The 24,703-nt window shown below is 33.4% G+C and overlaps 1 protein-coding gene and 2 pseudogenes across 1 annotated transcript; 2 read left to right on the top strand and 1 right to left on the bottom strand.

Annotated features, from left to right (window-relative positions):
- The first annotated feature begins 885 nt into the window (after positions 1 to 885).
- Positions 886 to 6,505, top strand: LOC131659808 (putative disease resistance protein At3g14460). The gene is made up of 6 exons (XM_058928940.1): positions 886 to 1,111; positions 1,244 to 1,298; positions 1,509 to 4,117; positions 4,209 to 4,424; positions 5,679 to 6,171; positions 6,267 to 6,505. The coding sequence occupies exons 3-5, from the start codon at positions 1,516 to 1,518 to the stop codon at positions 6,149 to 6,151; spliced, it is 3,291 nt and encodes a 1,096-aa protein (XP_058784923.1). The 5' UTR covers positions 886 to 1,111; positions 1,244 to 1,298; positions 1,509 to 1,515; the 3' UTR covers positions 6,152 to 6,171; positions 6,267 to 6,505.
- Positions 6,506 to 10,103: 3,598 nt separating this feature from the next.
- LOC131659807 (cellulose synthase A catalytic subunit 3 [UDP-forming]-like) lies at positions 10,104 to 12,474 on the bottom strand (annotated as a pseudogene).
- A 1,564-nt stretch (positions 12,475 to 14,038) lies between these two features.
- LOC131659806 (protein FAR1-RELATED SEQUENCE 4-like) lies at positions 14,039 to 24,281 on the top strand (annotated as a pseudogene).
- Positions 24,282 to 24,703: the final 422 nt, after the last annotated feature.

Genomic DNA, 24,703 nt, shown 5'->3' with positions numbered 1-24,703 from the left:
ATTGAACCGCACGATTTTGTTAGAAAATAATCCAAATATATCCAAATCAAATGCATTTTTTGCGATTTCAATTTGATTAGCTATTTTTTATTCAGCCGGTTCAATTTTGAACACCCATACCACTATACACACACCCATACCACTTCACTATACACACCCACAATATTTTTAACTATGTGCTTGAAGATTCAAGAAGATAATGAAGTTAATTTTGATGATGATTGTGCATTGGTAATAGGAAATGGTGCTTTTGATCACCTTTTGAGTGAACTTGATAAGGAATGAGAAGGTTTCATTAGGAATGGCTCTACGATTTTCTTCTAATTCACATAATCATTCTCTCTAATTATCTTTAAATTACTTACCTTATAATAAAAATGGATTACAACATAATTAAACAACATTCAATTTTGAATACATCCATTTCTCCCTAAAACTGGCTAAATAGAGTAGTAAAAATGATAAGTGGAAGAGATAATGATTTGTTTAAATTGAATGAATAATGGGGAGGAATCAAGTGTTTTCTTTAGGGTCTTCTGGCAAGGAATCGTTCATATAGTTACTTGTGGTCCGTTGCCATTGGAATATGGCACCTACATACACTTTGACTCCTAAGTAAATTATTTTGTCCTTTAAAAAAAATTGATTTGACGTTTTGGTCTCTTATATGAGTATTTAGGGTAAGTTCAATTGACGCTAGAGTTGATAAGGAGAATCACAGTTCGATCTCCTGCAACTGCGATCGGAAGAGGACAGCAACCACTTGATGTCAGAACTGATCCCGAACTGGACTAAGCTGGTGGTGATAAAAAAAATTATCTCATTTATTTTTCCATTTTAGACATCATCTTTAATTATCTACTTTGTCTGGTCTCATAATCGTTTTTCATTTAAGATATCTTATCCTCACTTTGTTTCTCCCACACACTCATTCAAAGTAGTCCCTCTCACTTTCACAGAGAGATCTTATTATCCCTTCTTTATAGTATTGTACTCATTTCATGTTGCATCTATTTTTCTAAAATTTACTCTAAGTTTTATCTTCACTCTCAAATTCTCTTTTACCGGGAGATCATAGTCTCAGATTGTTTACTCAGATGAACAATTATAGGTAACTTTTTTTCCTCTTTCTAAATTGGATTTTTTATACCTTTTTTTAGTGAATAATTTTCTATATTGGATTTTGGTTTTGTGTTGCCTCTATTTTTATAAATCTTACTGTTATTTTTACATTCATTCTCAGGTTCTGTTTCACGGAGAGCTCATAATCTCATACTATACTCACACTACACTAACAGGTAATATCTTTCTCTATTTGTAAATCTTCTTTTATACTTTTTTAGTGAATAAGTTGCTACTTTAGATTTTGCTTTACTTTAGATAAATAATATAAATAGCTTTTTTATCAATTGAGAGAGATAAATACTTATTCATGTTTCATGAGAATTATTCAAAGAAAATATTATGCATTAAACTATTCTCTCAAATTCCTTTATTTTGTGGTATAGAAAAGTCATGGCAGAACTTGTTGCTGGAGCGTTCCTTTCGTCTTTCTTTCAAGTGATTTTTGATAGGTTGGCTTCAAGTAATTTCACTGACTATTTCCGTAGAGGCAAACTTGAAAAGTTGGTGGAGGAACTTGAGTCTACACTCGATTCTATCAACCAAGTGTTGGATGATGCAGAGATAAAGCAATACCAAATCCCAAATGTTAAGAGATGGCTTGGTGATGTTAAACATGCTATGTATGAGGCTGACCAACTCTTGGATGAGATTGCCACTGATGCACCATTGAAGAAGATAAGAGCTGAATCTCAACCATCTACTAGCAACAATTTTATTGACTATGTTTCAGCTTTCAATAATTCATTTGAATCTCGGATCAAAGAATTGCTAAAGAATCTAAAACATCTTGCTGAGCAAATAGATGTGTTGGAATTGAAAAATGGATCTTTGGCTCTGAATGAAGTCGCAGTCAGTTCGAAACCTTTAGGAAGACCGCAAACTTCATATTTGGTGGATGCATCCCAGATATATGGTAGAGATGATGAGAAAGATGAAATGGTCAAACTTTTACTTTCAAACAATGACAGTGGCAACCAGACACCGACACCTCTATCTAGCATAGTGGGTCTGGGTGGGATGGGCAAGACCACCTTTGCTAAGCTTGTGTACAATGATAGTAGGATTGAAGATCATTTTGAACTTAAAGCATGGGTTTATGTTTCTGAATCTTTTGATGTTGTTGGACTCACCAAAGCAATTCTCAAGTCATTTCATTCTCCAGCTGATGATGAATCTATTCTCAATTTACTTCAACAAAGACTGCAACACATACTAATGGGCAAAAAATACTTGCTTGTTTTAGATGATATCTGGAACGGGAATGCAGATTGTTGGGAGCAGTTACTACTTCCTTTTAATCATGGATCTTTTGGAAGTAAGGTTATAGTGACAACACGTGACAAGGAGGTAGCAAATGTTTTGAAATCCAGCAAGTTACTTGATTTACAGAAATTGGGGAAAAGTGATTGTTGGAGTTTATTTGCAACACATGCATTTCATGGAAAAAATGTGTGTGAAAATCCAAACCTTGAATCAATTGGCAAAAGAATTGTGGAAAAGTGTGGAGGATTGCCTTTAGCTGTAAAAACAATGGGCCAACTCTTGCGAAAAAAATTCTCTCAGCATGAATGGATGAAGATATTGGAGACTGATATGTGGCGTTTATCCGATGGGGACAACAACATTAACCCAGTGCTGAGATTGAGTTACCATAATCTCCCTTCCAATCAGAAACGTTGTTTTGCTTATTGTTCTATGTTTCCCAAGGGTTATTGGTTTAAAAAAGGTGAATTAGTCCAGATTTGGATGGCAGAAGGTTTGCTAAAGTGTTGCATAACAGAAAAAAGTGAAGAAGAGATAGGTAATGAAATTTTAGGTGATCTCGAGTCAATTTCATTTTTTCAACAATCAGTTGATGATAATTACTGTGACATGCATGACCTTGTGAATGATTTGGCTAATTCAGTGTCCGGAGATTTTTGTATGCAAATCGACAAAGATAAGGTGGAAGGTATCCCTAAAAGGACTCGTCACCTTAGGTGTTCTCTTCGATCAAAATTTGTTTATAAATCACTAGATCCAATTTGTGAGCTTAAGGGACTACGTAGTTTGATTCTAAAAGGCAATGGATCTACCGTGATAACCAACAATCTGCAACGTGATATATTTTCAAGACTAAAATATTTGCGAATGTTGTCATTATATGGTTGCTTCATCTCAGAGATAGTTGATGAGATAGGTAATTTAAAGCTTCCGCGTTATCTAGACCTTTCTCTTACTAGAATTTCAAGCTTACCCGACACCATTTGTATGATGTCTAATTTGCAAACACTCCTATTGTGTTACTGTCCTAATTTGACTGAGCTCCCTTCAAATTTTTCCAAACTCATCAATTTACGTCATCTCGGACTCCCATATTCTTTAAAGAAGATGCCAAAGCATATAGGAAGTCTAAGCAATCTCCAAACCTTGTCTTATTTTTTAGTGGTAGAGAAGAATGGATCTGATCTTAATGAGTTGGAAAAACTAAACCATCTTCATGGAATAATTCATATTCAAGGATTGGGTAATGTCATTGATTCTCTAGATGTTGGGACAAATTTTTTGAAAGATAAGTATCTAGAAGAAATAGAGATGACATTTGGTGGCAGAAGAGAAAACGTGGATGGATCAATCGCTGAAAGCAATGTGTCTATTTTGGAAGCTCTTCAACCAAATAGAAACTTGAAGAGGCTCATCATCCGATTATACAAGGGTAATAGCTTTCCGAAATGGCTAACGGGTTGTCATTTACCCAACTTAGTATCTCTTACACTTGGGAGAATGAAGAATTGGGAGGAATGGTTATGTATTGAAGGTTTTCCTTTACTTAAAGAGCTTTATATAAATGATTGTCCCAAATTGAAAAGGGCACCACTGCCTCAACACCTTCCTTCTTTACAGAAGTTGGAGATTGTTAATTGCGAGATGCTGGATGTATCAATTCCCAATGGTGATAATATCATAGAGTTATATATAAAGAAATGTGGTCGAATTTTGATATTTCTCCATCATTGATTGTCCAGAATTAGAATATTTTCCTGTGGGAGATTTCCCTTCCAACTTGACCAATCTTAAAATAGTTAATTGTCCTAAATTGATAGCTTCGAGACTGGAGTGGGGTTTTCTCCACCTCAAATCTCTCAAGCATCTATGTATTGCTAACTGCCCTAGTCTTGAGGGCTTTCCCGAGGAGAGTCTACCCAACTCCCTTATATCATTGAGAATTAATGATTGTCCATTACTTGAAGAGAAGTACAAAAAGGAGGGAGGAGAGCGTTGGCATACAATTAGTCACATCCCTTCTGTGATGATTGATGGTTATGTGCAGCAAATGATTGACTGAATTGAATGGTGGAAAAGACATGTTTGCCAGAGGCAAGTACAACTCATGAGTTCATTTTTTTCTTCATAATTTTTGTTTGGCACAATAATAACACTATGTGTGTATTTGATGTTGAACAGTGGCAAGTCTATATGATCCGATCCCTTTGTAGCATGGGAAGTGCCCCTCAAAATCTTGCAGACCAAGACATACCATTGCCATCAACATGAAGCACAACCACTTTCTTATCATTTCATCAATTCAAAAGTATGAGTAATTAAATCAAACTATGGATTTCAATTATTTTTTTATTATTGTTGGTTCATAAGAGTCTGTATTTATTCTCAAAAAATAAAACTTTGTATTCCTTTTGTTAATTGTCCAGTTTCCTTTTTCTGTAGTGTGTCTCGTGTCTGTCTACATAACATTGATTTTCTTACTAATCTAATGATGATCATCACAAATTGTTTGTCTACCATGAATTAATCAAATTCTTTCTCTCTCTATTCACATAGCCTCAAACAGAAATTGTGTCTTCCTGAAAGATATATATATATATATATCGTATACATCATAAGTTTGGCATAAGCACAAATGATTCAACTTATACAATCTCTAATTTCAGTGTTGCATTGGCTGAAATGATTCAAAACCATTTCATGGCATTCTTCATTTTCATTGATGTCAGCTTTGTCTTGCATAAAACTTCTATAGAGTCTAATTCAAGTACTGCATTAACACAAGTTACTCTGGCATTTTTTTCATTTTCAAAACCAAATCATTTATCTTCCTTAGTACTATAATAACTTTTTCATGTTTAGCTTCTGGGGTTATCAGCAATTTGATAAATATATTGTCAATCATGTTGTAAGTATATCTAATCATCTATCTTTTACAAAAATTATTAACTTTTTTGGCAATGATAAGAGTTTCTTCTCTTTCTCTTGATATCACATAAATCAACTAAAACAAGTTTCCGTCATACGTCTGCTGAAAAACCAGTGTGTAAAGAAAATATATCTTGGCTGCAATTATATATTTATTGCATTTAAATCCTACTGAGTTTTAGAATATGCTGTGGCTTAATAAAGTGCTCATTTGAATCATGAAATATACTTTAGTTTGAAATAATTTTAAATGATGACATTATAATTAAAACCATTGAGACAGCTCTATATCAAGAACATAAGTTACAGATTTATCATGGAAGTCGAAGGCATGATATGTATCAGACTGTCACATTCATGAGATTTTCATTCAGAGATAGCATTAGATCTACAGAAATGTTATCAAATTTTGATGAATGAGTCGTCATCCAAGTTGAGGTACCTTCAAATACAAGATTGTCCTAAATTGATTGCTTCGAAAGAGGAGTTGGGTTTGTATCAACTCAATTCTCGAAAAGATTTTTCAGTTAGTGACGACTCTATGGAGTCATTCCCCGAAGAGAATATTCTGCCACCAACTCTAAAGTCTCTTAAATTGTACTATAGTTCGAAGCTAAGATCAATGAACTACCAAGGTCTTCTCCACCTGAAATCTCTCATTCAAATATCTATTGCTAACTGTCCTAGTCTTGAGCGCTTGCCGGAGGAGAGTCTGCCGTACTCCCTTAATACTTTGATCAATCACAGTTGTCCGTTACTTAAGGAGGATGGAGGTGAGTGTTGGCATACAATTAGTCACATCCCTACTGTGAAGATTGACGGAATTGAGCGGTAGAAATGACTTCTTTGTCACAGGCAAGTACAACCTATGTGTTCATTTTTTCTTTGCTAGTAATTGTGATATTTTCCATAATAATAATAACAATCTGTATGTATTTGATGTTGAACAGTGGCAACTCTATATGACCTCTCTCTTGCATGTCAGCCTCAAAGATCTTGCATTTCCTGCTAACAAGACATATCCACTGCCACCAACATGAAGCACCACAACTTCCTTAATCTTTTCGACACTTTTCAATTTGTATATATTCCTTCCTAGATCATACACTGGAAGTTGAGTTTCCAATTAAATGATGCTATCATTGCAATACTTCTAACAGAATTCAAGAAATTTACAAAGCACATTATGCAGTATTATTCTGTTATCAATTTATAATGAAAATTCTTAGGTGATAAATTGAGCAAGCAAATAATGATTTGTTTATTTTATCCAACTTTTTAAATCCTACTGAGATTTAGAATCTTGTGGCTTATTAAAGTGCTCATTATTTTTTTATCATGAAGTACACTTTACTTTAAAATAATTTAAAATGATGACATAATAATTAAAACTATTGAAACAACTCTATATCAACATGACGGATCATTATTTAAAAGAAATTTTTATAAGGACTAAAATTGTAAGATAGGTTATTTATGACGGAACATTATTGTGCATCACACTCATCTCTCAAATTTCTTTATTCTGTGTTACAGAAAAATCATAGCAGAACATATTACTGGAGCCTTTATTTCGTCTTTCTTTCAAATGATTTTTGATCAGTTGGCTTCAAGTAATTTCACAGACTATATCCATAGAGGAAAACTTGACAAGTTGGTGGAGGAACTTGAGTCTACACTCGATTCTATCAACCAAGTGTTGATAAAACAATACCAAATCCGAAACGTCAAGAAGTGGCTTGGCGATGTGAAACATGCTATGTATGAGGCAGACCAACTTCTGGAACAGATATCTTCTGATGCATCGCTCAAGAAGATGAAAGTAGAATCTCAACCTTCTACTAGCAGCAAATTTCTTGGCTATTTTTCTGCTTTTAATAATTCATTTGAATCTCGGATCAAAGAATTGCTAAAGAATCTAAAACATCTTGCTGAGCAAAAACATGTGTTTGGATTGAAAAATGGAACTTGGGCTCGTAATGAAGATGGAGTCAATTCGAAACCTTTAGAAAGACCGCCAACTTCATACTTGGTGGATGCATCCCGCATATATGGTAGGGACGATGAGAAAGATGAAATGGTCAAAATTTTACTGTCAAACAATGGCAGTGACAACCAAACACCTGTATCTAGCATAGTTGGTCTAGGTGGGATGGGTAAGACCACCTTTGCTAAGCTCGTGTACAATGAACGTAGGATTGAGGATCATTTTGAACTTAAAGCATGGGTTTATGTTTCCGAACCTTTTGATGTTGTTGGACTCACCAAAGCAATTCTCAAGTCTTTTAATTCTTCAGCAGATGATGAATCAATTTTCAATTTACTCCAAGATAAACTACAACACATACTAACGGGTAAGAAATACACTACTACAAAAATGTTAATTTACACCCGTTTTTTATTAAGTTTACACCCATTATTTTTAATAAAAATCGGGTGTATATCCACCGGGTGAGAAATGTCTAACGAATTTACACCCGTTTTTAAAACGGGTGTAAATACGTTCGTAATTACTCCCTATTTTAAAAAAATCCGGTGTAAATACGTTCTACGTTACACCCTATTTTAACAAAAATCGGGTGTAATTGGACGTAATTACGTTTTTAATTACACCCTATTTTAACAAAAATCGGGTGTAATTACGTTTTTAATTACACCCTGTTTTAATAAAAATCGGATTTAATTGGGCATAATTACGTTTTTAATTACACCATGTTTTAATAAAAATCGGGTGTAATTTGGCGTAATTACGTTTTAATTACACCCTATTTTAATAAAAATCGGGTGTAATTGGGCTTAATTACGTTTTAATTACACCCTATTTTAATAAAAATCGGGTGTAGATATGTTCTTAATTACACCCTGTTTTAATAAAAATCGGGTGTAAATAAGCCATTTATGAATGAACAATTATATCCATTTACACCCTATTTCTTATACACTATTTAGTTATATTTCATTTTCAGTCATAATATTGCAAGTACTATAAAATCATACACATAAAAATTATATTTTAACTAAGTCAAAATATTTTTAATACTAACCAAAAAGTATACAAAATCATGTGCAGTCATAATATTTCAAGTACTATAAAATCATACACATAAAAATTATATTTTAACTAAGTCATAACACTTTCTTCATATATAATTTTACACCATACTTGACGGTTAGCTTCGGTGTTCTCTAGTCCAATTGAATCCAACCGCTTTCCACATATAGCATTGGATTCATCCATGGCCAAAATACCAGGCCTTGGAGAAGCAATCATAGCATTGGATTCATCCATGGCCAAAATACCACGCCTTGGAGAAGCAATTGTTTTCTGTATGCAAAAAAAAAACAAGACACAAGAAATTATTACAAAAAAGTGTTATTATAAGAAAGTGTTTTTCAAAATATCTGTTGTTGGTAATAATTGTCTTTCCCATATTTTGCAACCCATAATGCTCCTACATTTCACATCAGGCAAAGAAAGGAGAGGGAGTGTCCGATTATTATAAATGCATTGCTTATTCAAGTTGTTTCCCATATCCCTCTATGCTACCCCATGCATATGTCTCAAATGTGATTGCCAAGCTACTAAAGTGGATAGTGTTGAATCTCATTGGAATTAGAAGCCCACCCTTTAAGTATGAACTTAATTAAAAATATTCACACTAAATATGGTTGTAAAGTCATACATACAATTGTCTTTTTTTTCAAACTTGATTTTATTTTAAAATAAAAATAAATATTGAGTTTTATTTTTATATAAACACATGTCTATGAGTTGAAAATATCTAATTCTACCAATATAAGCCACAGGTCTAATTGAATTTATAAATAAGACAACGACTCCTGAGTGAATCAAAATTAAAGAAATACTACTTAGTGAAGTCTATAATATATTAATATTAATATTAATATATAAACAAACAAACCAGAGTTTCGAGGTAATAAACAAATCTTCACGTTTCACTACGCCATCATCAAACAGTTTCTTCAATATAGAACCAATCTGCAACACAAGAAATAAATGAATCACTTCCAAGAAAGTAAGTCAAAGACTCGTGAGTGAATCAAAATTAAAGAAATGGAGTATTGTTTTTGAAGTGCTGAATTATTGAAGTGCATGAGATTTCAATATACTAACGAGTGGTAAGATAGGATGACTAGCTGTCAATAATACCGTCCAAAGTACCAATTACAACAATGATAAAACAGCTGTGAGATAAGAATCAAAAAGAAAATAAGAGTGAGATTCGTTAAGACATTTGAACAAACAACTACTATATGAAATGCTAAATTACATTGTTAATCCAGTAAATCCCTATTTCCCACTTACAGCTTGATAAAGTGAACTTACAAGATGCTAAACTGTTGAAACAATGAATCTTCAACGACGACCGGAGCAGAGGGAACCGTGATTGAGTGTGGCTAGGGATCAACAGTGGAATCGCAAATCTGCAAGATAAGAAGTCACTCGTTTATGGAAGCATTCAAAAGACAATTGAAAATTGAAGTAAACGGGCTTTCTGTGGAACAAACAAAATAATTTATTATCATAATATAAAATACTTGAACCAAGAGAAAGTATTTAAATTAGTGTTAATTTTAGAAATACGTATTCACAAGCTTACCCTGTGCTGCAAGCTTCACTTATCATACTAACAGAATCAGCTGTGACAAAAAATGCATCAGCCCAAGCTAGATGGCCCATGTGTGGGTTAGGTCCTGAAAGTGGTATGTTATTGTCAGTTTAACCACTCAATATATTTTTAAAATATTTAGAGTGGATAATCTATTTAGAGTGGATAATCAGGACCGGTGACTCGTGTTGTAAAAGGGTCGACTCGAACCCATAGAAGCGAAAAGATGGATGCAAGAAGAATGGACCAAACAACCACGATGGTCGGCGTTCGGTTCTGGCGACCCATAAGACCTTTGAGGAAAGGATATAAATGGATGATCACCCAAAATGCGAAGAAAAGTTTGCCGAAAAGTGGTCCCCATGATTGGTAGCCACTGTTAACGGCGTAGGAGATTCCAGCAACGACTCCGACAAGGTTAATAATAAGAAGAGTGGTTCGTGGAATGAGAAGTGTTGTCCATTTAAACATGTATAGTTCTGCAGAGTCTCCGTCTTCGTCAGATGCTTTTGAGGTAACAGTAAAGTTTGTGTCAATTCCAGCAAGTACTTTGAGTAAACCTTGGAACACAGCAAAAATATGAGCTGAAACACCACCAATAACCCAAAATTGTTCATTTCTCCACCATTCGTCAATTCCAACACCACTCCACCTCATCTCTAGGATACCGGTTGCAAAGATGGAAAGAAAGAGAGATATAAACCATATACTTGCAATGTTACTTATCTGCAAGCAAAAAGAGGAATCACAAATTGAGACTCTATAAGCAACAAGCAATATACTATATTTTGTTCGAGAAGAAATCACGAACCTGTGGAATAATGAACTTGTTAGTCAAGAGACAGACAGCGGGCAAGGTACAATATATGAGGAGGGGAATGGAAGTGATTGGATAGATTGTGGTGTTTATATAGGCGAACCTCTCGAGCCACTTTAGCCTTCCACTATAACCATACCAGATGGGACAATGTCGACTTAGCAGAATTTCGACGGAACCTAAAGCCCACCGAAGCACTTGGTTCAAACGATCAGAAAGATTGATGGGAGCTTAACCTTTAAATGCTGCAAGCTTGGGCATGCAGTATATAGATCTCTAACCGCAGGCATGCATCTTAAATCCAGTAAGAATATCTTCTGTGACAGAACCATAGATCCATCCAATATGTGGAATACAAGACAAATATTGATTATACTCGAACATAATCCGAGATGGGAGTGACTATGAACATGAAACAAAAGAGAGCATCAAAAGTAATGGATTAGTGTCATTCTGTGTTATACCTCAGTTCCCCATTCTGATTTATCTTCGTAACCACAACTGATAACATGGATTGCCTCCTTAAGGAGGGTTTCTGGAGTTGCAGACTGAGGAACGCCGCCATTTTCCATAAGTGTAGATGCAACAAAAACAGCAGACTGACCAAACCTTTTCTCGAGGCTCATTTGTGATATGAGTAGGGATTTCTCATCATCAAATCCAGCACCTGAATAAAATGGTAGCATTAGAAAAGAAAATGATAATTTCCCCCTTCCGCAATTGTTTAACAAAAGAAAATGATAATTTCCCCTACCACAATTGTTTAACAAAAGAAGATGAACTTCATATAGAAAGCAAGTAAATATTCAACAAGCAGACTATACCTTCCACCCCTTCTTCGATATCCTCTAGACTAAAGATGGGCACAGTTGGATCAACATGCTTGCTAGATTTCTTTTTTAAGCCTTTCTTGCAAGATTTTGAGCCCTTTCGATCTCCACCAAAGAGTGAAGAAATAAGTCCGGGTTTTTTATGCTTGGGTTTAATAGGAGGATCATAACCATATAAAGCAGTTCTATTGAAGACACATCCAGTACCCACATAAACCGGGCCTTGAATGCCATCCAATCCTCGCAAGTTAATCTGTAAAAAAGAGACAAGATGCAGAAAATATGTATTATAAAAAAAACAATTCATGTATACTGAATTCACTTAATAACTTCAGCTTTTGGGAAATTTAGTTCATGACAATGCTCCAAAGCCTATAAAACAATTATATTAATTTGCTGAAAAATTTGTATGCGACAGTGCACTATTCACACTCTCACATTTCTAAAAAACCACTAATGTTTCTGGAAATATACTACTAGACGGCATAAAATTCACGTTTTTTTTTTTCCGAATCCATAGCTCAGAAGTGATATTGGGGGGTATGGAAAATCCTTCTCGTGCTTTGAGCCAAATGGCTCTTGTAAGAGGGGACATATTTGATATAAAAATGTTAATGTGATAGATGACTCGTGACAATAAGGGGTAACCCATTCCACAAGAAGTTGAACATCATTATAAAACACTTTAAACCTAAAACCTAACAGAAATCAGATGAATATCCTGTAAGATACTTACATCAAAGAAAACGGTATTACGATTGGCATATCGATCATTTCTATCAATACCATCAAACCTCTGTGGAAATTGGACATACAAGTAATGTCCTAGCCTTTTTGTTTTAGTATTGATCATGAGAAATGTAAAATATACTCCTGGCATGGTAAATTCAAAACAAACACTAATCAATCATATAAATTTCACTAAAATCAATTGAAATTCAATAAGGGATTCAAATTTCGGTCCATAAATCTAATCTTACAAAACTAGCAGATTCAAATTTCAGTCAATAAATCTAATATAATTAAACTAAAAATCTTAGAAAACTGGGCAAAATCATTTATCTCGTTGAAGAAATAGATGGCACTGTAAACAGAATAGATGAGAGAAAGAGGGTTACCGTTCAAACGGCGGCGAAGAGTACGAACAGAGATAAAATCAGTTTCTCCGTAACTACAACCAAACATACACTATCTTATTTTGTTAACCTCTGCCTTCATAATAATCTTAAAAATCAATACCAACCTACAAAATTTAATTTCATTCAGCTTGTTCTAAGAAATATCTTTGAATGAACTAAACAAGGAATCATCTACAATGCACGGAAATAAACAATTATTATCGAATCAGAGGAATGATTATAGTAGTATCAATTACATCAGTGGTCCGCCTAATTGGTTTAACTTGTTTTACACGTATCAAATAAAAAACTTTCGGGAAAAAGTTACAAGTTTACTTGATTCAATGTCTACCAACAAAAGGATCAACAGGCCAACCTCCCCCGCATTTTGTGGGTATTAAAAGAAAAAGGATTATATGTTAATGGATTTAAAAACCACACATAAGCTTTGAATGTGAATTGTTTCTTTCCGAAATCAAATTCTCTACATTTTTCCTGTCCAAAACTTGAGAAACATATAGCATCACAAAAACTCAACTTTCGAAAAAATAAGTCACCACTACATCTTATGACTATTAATTGTTTCAGCTCCAAATATAACTGAGCTACCAGTTTGCTGCATCAAAGATGAAAAGGAAAATGCAAACTGAAATTGTTTTTCCTCCAAAATCTGTCTTTCGAATTTGAATTTTTATCATTTTTAGGAGGTGTGCATCAAACAAATAGCTCCAAGTGCTTGGTTTCAAGGTTAGATCCAAAATTCCGGTAGACAGACTATCTCAATTCTGACGGGTTTTCAGAACAAAACCAAACACACACTTATATCATATGTTTGAAAGAGAGAAAATCAATTCCAATATTCAACACAGTAAATCCAAACGAACTAACAAAGAAGAAAACAGAACCATACAAGAAGAAAGTAATCAGTGAAGTAATAGTATACCATGCTAGGAATGAACTAAATCATGATAATGTATTCAAATCATAAACTATTCTAGCCAAAATGGATTAATCAAATACCAATCAATAACTATGAAATCACATCTATATTCAAAGCCAAATCATCTCAAGGTAAATTGAAAGTTTGAAACATACCAAAGGAAACGATCCACTCAATCCAGAAGCGTTGTGTTTCTCTTATTCTACATCTAATATTTTTATTGATATAAGAACTTCCCCAATTGCAGTGAACAAAATTGCCACCAAATGACTTACCCTCAACAAGAACCCTAAAATAAGAGTTTCAGTGTTCGAATTTCTGAAAATGCAAAACCACAGGTAATTATTAGAAACCTAAAATGGAACAAACATGCATCGAATTTGGGAATGGAAGAAGCTTACCGAAATGAGAGTGAAGGAAACGGTGGCGATGACGGGTTTTGCAATCTTCTGCAAACTTCTGCTTACCGAAACGAGAGTGAGCGAGTGAGCGAAGAAATCCACAGAAACCCTTACCGAAATGAGAGTGAAGGAAACGGTGGCGGCGAAGGGTTTTACAAGCTTCTGCGCGACTGAGCGAGTGAAGAAATCAAACTTTGGCAGAGTTGAAAGAGTTTCGTGAAAATGGGTTTCGTGAAATCAAACTTTAATCTCGCTAAATGAGTTTTGTGAAATCAAACTGCAGAGTTGAAAAAGTTTTTGAAAATGAGTTTTCTGAAAATAGGTTTTTTTGCATGCGTGCAAAAGTTGATAATGGGTTTGTGAAAATGAGTTTTCTGTGAGTATAATGTTTAGAGTTTTCTGAAAATAAATGAATTTAGAGTATTATGTTTCAACTAATATTATAATATTATAATGTTTAAAATACTAGATTATATATTTTGAGTTATAAAATTAAATAAATTTTTTTATTCATATAAATTTACACCCTTTTTTTTAAAGGGAGTAATTAAAATTTCATTATAATAATATTTTCAATTTAAACCCGTTTTTAGAAAATAGGGTGTATATTGTCACCTGATAATATTTAAAATGATATTTTATTTACAAAATTGCCACCGCATTTCTTATTTACACCCGTTTTTAGTATATTGGGTGTAAATTTTAAAATTATATTAATCAATTTGTACTAGTGATACCTGCTTGTTTTAGATGATATCTGGAATGGGAACGCGGATTATTGGGAGCAGTTACTACTTCCCTTTAACCATGGATCTTTTGGAAGTAAGATTATTGTGACGACACGTGACAAGGAGGTAGCATATGTCCTGAATTCCACCAAAATATTTGATTTACAACAATTAGACAAAAGAGATTGTTGGATTTTATTTGTGACACATGCGTTTCATGGAAAGAACACGAGTGAATATTAAAATCTTGAATCAATTGGCAAGAAAATAGTAAACAAGTGTGGAGGTTTACCTTTAGCAGTAAAAACAATGGGCCAACTCTTGCGAAAAAAATTCTCTCAACATGAATGGATAAAGATATTGGAGACTGATATGTGGTGTAATTATCAGATGTGCACAACAACATTAATCCAGTGCTGAGATTGAGTTACCATAATCTCCCTTCCAATCAGAAGCGTTGTTTTTCCTTTTGTTCTATATTTCTCAAAGGTAGTCGTTTTGGCAAAGATGAGTTATTCAAGCTTTGGATGGCTGAAGGTTTGTTGAAGTGTTGCGGAGCAGGAAAAAGTGAAGAAGAATTGGGTAATGAAATTTTCAGTGATCTTGAGTCAATTTCTTTTTTCCAACAACCATATCATCTAATAGTTGGTAGATATAAGAACCACTTTGTCATGCACGATCTTATCAATGATTTAGCAAATTCAGTATCAGAAGATTTTTTTGTGCAAATAAATGGTTGTATGGTGGAAGGTATTCCTGAAAGGGCACGTCACATTCGGTGCTCTCTTCAATTAACTTATGTTGATAAATCACTAGAGCCAATTTGTCAGCTTAAGGGACTACGTAGTCTGTTACTAAAAGGCGATGGATCTATATTGATAAGCAACGACGTGCAACGTGTTATGTTTTCACAACTAAAATATTTGCGAATTCTCGCAAGCACATAATTTAATCAAAAATCCTATTTTGGAAGGATCTGAGTTGGATTTGGGTTGCTATAATTCTCTTCACACACTATGTTTAAAAGGCTGGAACTTCTCCCTTCCTTGTTCTCTACACTTGTTCACGAATCTTCATTCGCTCGAGTTGTTAGATTGTCCAGAGCTGGATTCTTTTTCTATGGGAGGTTCGTCTTCCAACTTGAGGTACCTTCATGTACACAATTGTCCAAAACTAATTTCTTCGAGAGAGGTGTGGGGTTTGTTGTTCCAACTCAGTTTTTTGAAAGTGCTTAGATTGAGTGATAAGTTCGAAAGCGTGGAGTCCTTCCCTGATGAGAATCTGCTGCCACCAAGTCTTGAGTCTCTTTATTTGTACGAATGTTCAAAGCTAAGAATAATGAACTTCAAGGGTTTTCTCCATCTCAAATCTCTCAAATCGTTATTTATTGCCGACTGTCCTAGTCTTGAGCGCTTGCCAGAGGAGGGTCTACCCAACTCCCTTTCTTATTTGGAGATTCGTAATTGTCCGTTACTTAAGGAGATGTACCAAAAGGAAGAAGGAGCGCGTTGGCATACAATTCGTCACATCCCTTTGGTGTTCATAGTTTGACTCGATTGAGCAACAAAAATGAGATGTTACCGCAGGCAAGTACTGCATATATTATTTTATTTAGAATTGAATGTTATTCATCTTTGTTTTCGACGAACATTTTTCTGTTTACTAATTGTCCTTGCATCATGATTTAATCTAATTCCTTGGTGTGCTTGACGACATTCTGGTCGGGCATGTTACAAGGAAACATACCTGTTATAGCATTCTCTATTGACATAACATAAATTCAAACGGAAAAAGTGGCTGCATGCTAGAATTACCTCATTTTTCTCTGCTAAATTCATTTCATATCGCCAAATATTGATCAATTAGTTTAGAAGCATGTTTATGAGAACCTTCGTAAAGGGGACATCATTTAATATTTAGTGAAGTATTTCTGAATGTCTTCTTAAGACAATGATGTTGTTTTTAGGACTTGAGAAGAAATTTGGAGAATAGCATACTTTTTGCGCAACACTGCCGTCGGAAGAGGAAATATGAGAAATATATTAAAGTCGAATATTCGCATTTTATATGCTTTCAAATGTAATACTCCTTATATGATCGCTTTTTATAAATAACGATTTGAGAGACAATCTGGAGTTTGTTGTTCCAACTCAGTTTTATCTCTTTATATGATCGCTTTTTATTTATGTTTTTTTTCTCTCCTTTACTTTGATTTTCTTTTCTTTATTAATTTCACTGCATATTCTTTGTATGATTTACAAAATTGTTTTTAAGTACGTGTGTTGATCAATGAATTTTTAATTAGACATCACTTTTCAAACCAACACAATTCATTCCCTCTTTTGTGTTTGGAGTCATTTGTCCAACAATAAAAACAAAAATGACCGAGATATGCGGAAACCTAACATATAACAATCCTAAAACACAACTCGTTAACGACCTAAACCACGTACAGAAAAGAAGAAGCCCAAAACACACGAACCAAGAAAACCATACACGATGTCCGAAAACCCACACTGTCGCACACCAGCCTGAGCCGTCGCATACCGGCCCAAACTCTCACCCTACTGTGGTGCTACCACCTCTAGCTCAAGATGATTTTTCCAATATTTTAAGCGGCCACATCTCACCTCTGTTGGACTACCTCCCGGTGGTTCCCATACCTTTTGTCGACCTCTTGCTGTTTTTACATTTTTTTTTCTACAATCTCAAAATATATTTTCGTTGAGGTCTTAAGAATACTTCAACAATATCCACCCGAGCTTGAACTTTGATCTTGTCACTTTTATCCACTCGCTACCAACCACCTTTTTGTGTTTTATTAGTCTAACTAGCCTCACTTGAACGTTGAACTTGCCACTTACATTGACTGTGTTTCTGAATTTTTTAACCCTTCAGTCACATTCAAAGCACGAACCAAAGTCTTGCATAACCGCCCTTTTGAGATGGTACAATCTCCACCCTTATCTTATCACATATAAAATGATAATTAGATGCATCTATAATTGTTACCTCACTACTACTAGTATCCATATTTAGAACCTCCACCTAAACTGAGTCTTTTGTGCCATAGTTTCTATAAGCTAGTTTCATCCCCAGGAATTCACAGTTCTTCCCTTGACGGGATACAATGATGATACAATGAAAGTAATACATTTTCAATTGATGAACTTTGATCATTAAAGTTCCACTTTAATAGCTCATAACCCTTCATATTTCTTGAATACTTATTGAAGACACAATCCACAATATTACCATTAAGCGCTGGTTGTTTAACAGTATGGATAAAAAGTTTGTGTTGAGCAGATAACTTTGCATAAGAAATAAAATTACATAGGAGATAAGGAGTAGTACATGAAGTGTGAGTAGAAGAAATTGGGGAAGTATTTTTAAAGTGAAAGGATATTTATATTTGAGAAATTTAGAAGGCAACCGGTTAATGATGTGAAAACATAAGATAAAACATGTGACCAAAAAAGTTTAGGAAGGTTAGACTGAAAAAGAAGAGCACATCTCACCCCTAAGAGAGTTTAGGATGCTTTCTTTCAACTAAGTCATTCTGTTGGAGAATATTGACACAAAAGGTATGATGATGGATACCTTGAGTTAAGTACGTAGTAATATTTTTAAAAAAACTATGGCCCGTTATCAAACCTAATGGTTTTGATAGTAATTTAAAATCAGAGCTGCTAAATAGTACGACAACTTTTTGTAAGAATTTTCACCAACACGTGTTCAAGGACTTATTCCACTATTTTACATTTTAGAAAACAAATTAAATTTAATATTTAATATAATTCTAACAGAATTAAAACCCACGTATACCACTCCCGCCACATCGCTTACGGTTTGCTTTTTTTCCAATTTCCAGTAAACTTACATTTTTTATTCCTTCATTCTTTTGTGAAAAATTACATTTATAATTTCTCATATTCATTCTTTATCCCTTTGTATTGATGAAAAGCTACATCTTTAGCTTCTCCTAATCACCTCTGCTTTAGCTTCAATTTCAATTACTAGTAAGTATTTTATCATTACGTTTCTATTAGTAAGTATTTTATCATTACATTTCTATTTAGTGTACTTATTTACCTGAAAGTTTTGTATAAATTTAATGATGTTCTATTTACTTAGATGTCTTAATCAATTAACATAGTTTTTTTTTGAATTTGTTGCATTAGTGCAAGAAATATTTGAAATTTGTGATGAAGTGGAAAAAAATGAAGAAACTCAAAAAGATACTGATTGTTTAGAAGTAAATGACACATATGAAAAAGATATCCCTAGTGTTGGTATGGTATTTGCTTCTGAAGATGAAGTTACTGAGTATTATAAGAACTATGCTCGACATATAGGTTTTGGAATTGCTAAAATAAGTTCAAAAAACGAAGATGATGGAAAAAATATTTTACTTTCGCATGTAGTCGAGCAAGAAAGTATGTGAGTCAATCAAAAAATCCATTGAAGCCCAATCCTATTACAAAAACACAGTGTAAGGCGAGATTGAATGCTTGTATTCATTTAAACGGGACAGTTATAGTTTCAAGTGTTGTTATTGAGCATAATCATGAACTAAGTCCAAGCAAAGCACGATATTTTAGATCCAACAAAAATTTGGGGTCTCAGATGAGAAGAAGGTTAGAACTCAATGATCAAGCTGGAATTAATGTAAGCAGAAACTTTCGATCTTTAGTTGTTGAAGCGAATGGGTATGAGAATCTTACATTTGGAGAAAAAGACTGTAGAAACTATATAGACAAAGTAAGACGACTACGACTTGGGACAGGTGATGCAGAAGCAATACAAAAATATTTTGTCAGAAAGCAAAAGCAAAATAATCAATTTTATTATGTAATGGACGTGGATGATGAAAGTCGGTTACGTATTGTGTTTTGGGCTGATGCAAGATGTAGGACTGCATATGAGTATTTTGGCGAAGTCATAACTTTTGATACCACTTACTTAACAAATAAATATGACATGCCTTTTGCTCCTTTTGTTGGAGTAAATCATCATGGTCAATCTATGTTGTTAGGTTGTGCTCTATTGTCTAAGGAGGATACTAAAACTTTTTCTTGGTTGTTCTCAACATGGTTAGAGTGTATGCACGGTTGTGCTCCAAATGCCATAATTACTGATCAAGATAGAGCAATGAAGAATGCAATTGAGACTGTCTTTCCGAAGGCTCGACACCGATGGTGCTTATGGCATTTAATGAAAAAAATTCCAGAAAAGTTTGGTAGATATTCCAATTATGAGTCAATTAAAAACACTTTTGCATGATATTGTATATGATTCTACAAGCAAAAGTGATTTTATGATGAGGTGGAAACATATGGTTGTGTATTATGAACTACACGATAATGAATGGATGAAAGCGTTATTTGAAGAGCGGCATCGGTGGGTTCCTATATATGTTAGGGACACATTTTAGGCTGGAATGTCAACTACACAACGAAGTGAAAGTATGAACTCATTTTTTGATGGATATGTAAACTCAAAGACAACATTAAAGCAATTTGTTGAACAATACAATAATGCATTGAAAGATAAAATTGAAAAGGAGAGCATGGCTGATTTCAGGTCATTTAATAAAATTATTGCTTGTGTAAGTCACTTTGGCTTTGAGGTCCAATTCCAAAAAGCATTTACCAATGCAAAGTTCAAAGAATTTCAATTCGAAATTGCTTCGATGATGTATTTCCATGCATGTTTAGATAAATTGGAGGGATTAGATTCCATATTTTGCGTTACAGAGAGTAAGAAAGTGCACGACAAGATGAAAGACATTGGGTTCATGGTATTCTTCAATGAAAAAGACTTCTTGTTTAAATGCACATGTTGCTTGTTTGAATTTAAAGGTATTGTATGCAAGCACCACTACTAAAAATAAGACATTTGCTTACAAGATTTTACATTAGGCATTTATTTCCACTGGGAAAAAAACACGGTGGCAATTTCGTAAATAAAATGAAATTTTGTTCTAAGAGATTTTACATCGGTTCTTGTTATTACCCGATGTGAAATATTGTTCTAATGGTTTTTACATCGGTCCATCAAAAAACCTGATGGGAAATGTTTACATGGGTCCATTAGAAAACCCGATGGGAAATATCTCCCATTTTTTCCCCTAAACCCTAGTCCTTACAAACACAGAAAACTTTCTTTCTTCTCATTCTTAGCCGAAAACGTTCCTTTCTTCTTCTTCTGCCAAAACATTTCTTTCTTCTCTCTCTTCCGCCGAAAACGTCCGTTCGCCGTTCTCCGTCACCACCCACTCGCGTCGTCACCACCCTTCATCTACAGGTTCAAATATCTTCTTCTACTCTTCTTGACTCCTTCTTCTCTTCTAACTCTCTGCTACTCTTCTTGACTGCTTATATATGTGTTCTTGTTTGGTGTTTCTTTGGTTTTGGATGTGAGAACAACTTTATTCTGGTACTAAATTCTTTATTCTTCAGATCTGTTGCATAACTAGTTTTAGAATTTTAGGGTTTAGTCTTGTGAGTCTGAGGAAGATTTCACCTCTTTAACTTCTTGTGTGTGCGACTAGTCCGACAATGAAAACACACCGAATGTTTTTTTTCCGACTCAATTGGTGTGTGACTCAATTTGTATATATTGGCTTATTTTGTACTCCATTTGTATAATTCAAACTTGAGAAATTCACTCTTCTATTCTAGAAAGAATTACATGTAATCATTTTCTATTGCTTTTTTGCATTTGGCATGGAGACTTTGTTCAATTAGTTAATTCAATTTGGGATTTATTTGAGAAATACGATATACTTGTTCACTTAGTTATTCAATTTGGGATATATTTGGGATATATTTGCACCACGACATGTAACTGTGATGAGTTTGAGTTGATAATTTCACAGCCTTCAAACAGAGGTTTTATCCCCTTCAATAACAACCAAATCTCAAAGATATTGTTTCATTTCTTGCCTTGAAAAAGGGTGATTGATGCACTAGAAATAAAGAAAAGAAATCTACATAATACTCTATTGAGGAAAAACAAGAGAAGAATACTAGTAAAAAATGAAAAGAATTTCATAAATGATACTTCATCTTTCACCTTTTCTATTATAGGTTAAACTCTTCTTTTATTGGGAGAGTGCTTGTTGCAAAAACTTGAAAAAAATGGGTATTAACTGAAATAATTACTGATTCTTATAAAAAATATATGCATGTTCTAGCTAGTTGATGGTAAGAATAGAATTGCCTGAGAAAAAGATGAGAAAAAAAGAATAGATGTTAGTGGATTAGCTTTATTGTAGAAGATAGAGAGAATTTATAATATTATACTAGTAATTTGTATTTGAAAATAGCACTGCTGCATGTGATATTACTGCCATCATTAGTGATTAGTCACTATCAATTTTTATCACTTTTAATAGCATTGACACATGTTTCTTTTTTAATAATAAAATAATACTACTAGTTGAATCAATATGCAATTGTTGAATCAACTTTTTCCTGATAGAGCAGTAGCTAAATCATTAATAATTCCACTAGTAGCTAAATCATGGTTTTGTCTATTTTGCAATTTGGTTGGTTTGAGGGGAGAAACTAGCCTAACAAGATCTAACCAATGTTGGGGGAGTACAATTAAATTGAGTATGATCCTTTATGGTATATTAGTGGGGAATTCTTATGTTCATTAAGGTTAATCTTCTAATTTCCAATTTTGATAGTTGACATCAGGTTGTAATAGATTTTAAGTAATAGATTATCAAACTATTCTTTCGTTTTTGCATTTGATAGATTTTTAAGTATTTAACTTTTTGATATAGTGTTGTTGTATTTAATGAATCTCTTTTGAGTTATTATGATGGGATGGGATTATTGATGAGGTGGTATCCTTGTTTTGAACAAATCAAAAAGTCTGCCACTTAAAATTTCTTCCTCCACTTGTTTTACATAGTTGTGGAATGTTCCAAAATGAGATGGTCTAACCTTATTTGCTACTTCTAAATTTTAACAGCTAATATATTGGGGTGGAAAGGTCTTACTCGAATTTTGGAAGCTAAAGGATATATCAGAGAAGGAGATAACAAGGTATACTTGCTTCAACAAAAAAATTAAGTTATTCTTACCTTTTGATATTAAAATTGCATGTTCATAACTTTAATTGTTGAAATTGTTGATGATAACATTATAATGCTATAATGATTTAATTGTTGAATATGTTGGATAATGTCTCTGCCAATATAATCGAATCTTGGATGCAGGTAATAAAATAACTTTAATTTGTTATTTACTTTGCGTTTTACAACTTAATGTGCATTTTCAAAGAATAACTCTATATTGTTATTTACGTATTGTAGGTATTTAATGATCCTACAGAATTAACACAAGATTATTTGTATGATTTGCGATTCTGTTGGGCAAAATGTTTCTTTGAGTTATATAAAGATTAAGCTTTATCTGGTAAGTTATATGGAATTGTCTATATTTCTGATTCGAGCTAGTTTCTTGATTTTGGTGTTGTAAGCTGATGTTAATTAGTGTTATTATTTATTCTCAGCAAATGTAAATTTGGTGTTTTCTTCAGAAACTACAACTCATCTTCTCGTGGATGCATGTTGGTATTTCAAGTGCGCTAAAGGACTTAAATGGTTGGATATTTGTTGTTTTGTTATTTTGTAGTAGTCCACCGTGTGTAAATTTTTTTATAATTTTGTACATTTGTGTATCCAAGATTAATACTTTTGTAAATTTTGAAGAATATATATATGCATCTTAGCTATTTGGTGCAATGAAATTACATCCTTTATGTGCTTAAGCTCTGAGAAAAAACAGATTCAATCCCTGACAATTATATTTTGGCACGATGGAGGAAGGATGTAAATCGCAAACATACACTTATTAAATGTGGTTTAGATAATATGTCTAAAAAATCTGAATTGCAGCGTGTTGATAAAGCTTGTGATACCTTTTATGAAGTTGCTTCAACAAAGATAAATAGTGAAGATGATTTATTGAAAGTGATGAATTGGATTAAAGAATTGAAAATTGAGTTAGCGTGTAAAGAATCATCTCCTAGAACTGTAGAAGAAGATACTCCAACTCAAAACCAGACTTTTATTCTTGATCCAACAGTGACTCGAAGTAAAGGGCGTCCTCCTTTAAAAAGAAAAACTTCTAAAGTTGATCAAATTGTGAAGAAGAAGCTTGCACTAAAAAAAACTAAAAAATGCAGCCAAAAAAATAAAGATCAAGAAGAGGTGAGCATGAAATTTATAATGTTTACTGATATAATAGTAATAGTTGATATGTCAAATTTAAGATTTTTTTTTATTGTAGGGCATATCCACATCCAGAATACATGATAAAGAACCTGAAGTATTTTTCACATCTCAACTTGGTGATGGAATTGGAACACAGGAAAGCATTCAAGGAAATACTGAGTATACAAAATGGATGAATAGTTACAGTACTATGACTAATTTAGATCCTATTTGTCTAAATCAAAAACATCTTGATGAAATAAATTAGGTATCAAAGTTTATTTTATTACTCTTTACTCTTACTTGAACATTTATGATATAGAAAATACTCATTTAATATAATTCTGTTTTAGGTTTCATACCATTCTCAAAAAAATGGACCATATTTTGAATTTTCACGGGTATTAATTGTTTATTTTGTTTCAATATATTAAATTTTTAATATAAAATCCTTCATTCAAAATCTTTGTAATTTTTTTGTAGGTACAAAATCAAATGAATGAAGAACCATCATTGTAGTTGGAAGTGAATAATTACTTTTTAAGTTTTTGTACTTTTTATGATATACTGTGTTTTCTTTCTTCTCTTGGTTGAGATTTTGTTCTGTTATGTCATTTTCCATCTACTGTGTTTTTCTAGTGTGAGAGGTTTAAGTTTTGTTGCATTCAAAACATGGTATAATTTTTTACA

This window comes from Vicia villosa, linkage group LG3 (assembly GCF_029867415.1).
Source record: "Vicia villosa cultivar HV-30 ecotype Madison, WI linkage group LG3, Vvil1.0, whole genome shotgun sequence".
NCBI classification, from domain to species: Eukaryota; Viridiplantae; Streptophyta; class Magnoliopsida; order Fabales; family Fabaceae; genus Vicia; species Vicia villosa.
This window is presented reverse-complemented; position numbering and strand designations above follow the sequence as displayed.

Bases quoted from the DNA above. Each gene is read 5' to 3' on its own strand.
- LOC131659808 (XM_058928940.1), top strand. From the start codon at position 1,516: ATGGCAGAACTTGTTGCTGGAGCGTTCCTTTCGTCTTTCTTTCAAGTG. The intron at 4,118-4,208 runs ATTGATTGTCCA...CTAAATTGATAG, and splicing joins AATTTTGATATTTCTCCATC to CTTCGAGACTGGAGTGGGGT. The intron at 4,425-5,678 runs GTTATGTGCAGC...CACATTCATGAG, and splicing joins CCCTTCTGTGATGATTGATG to ATTTTCATTCAGAGATAGCA.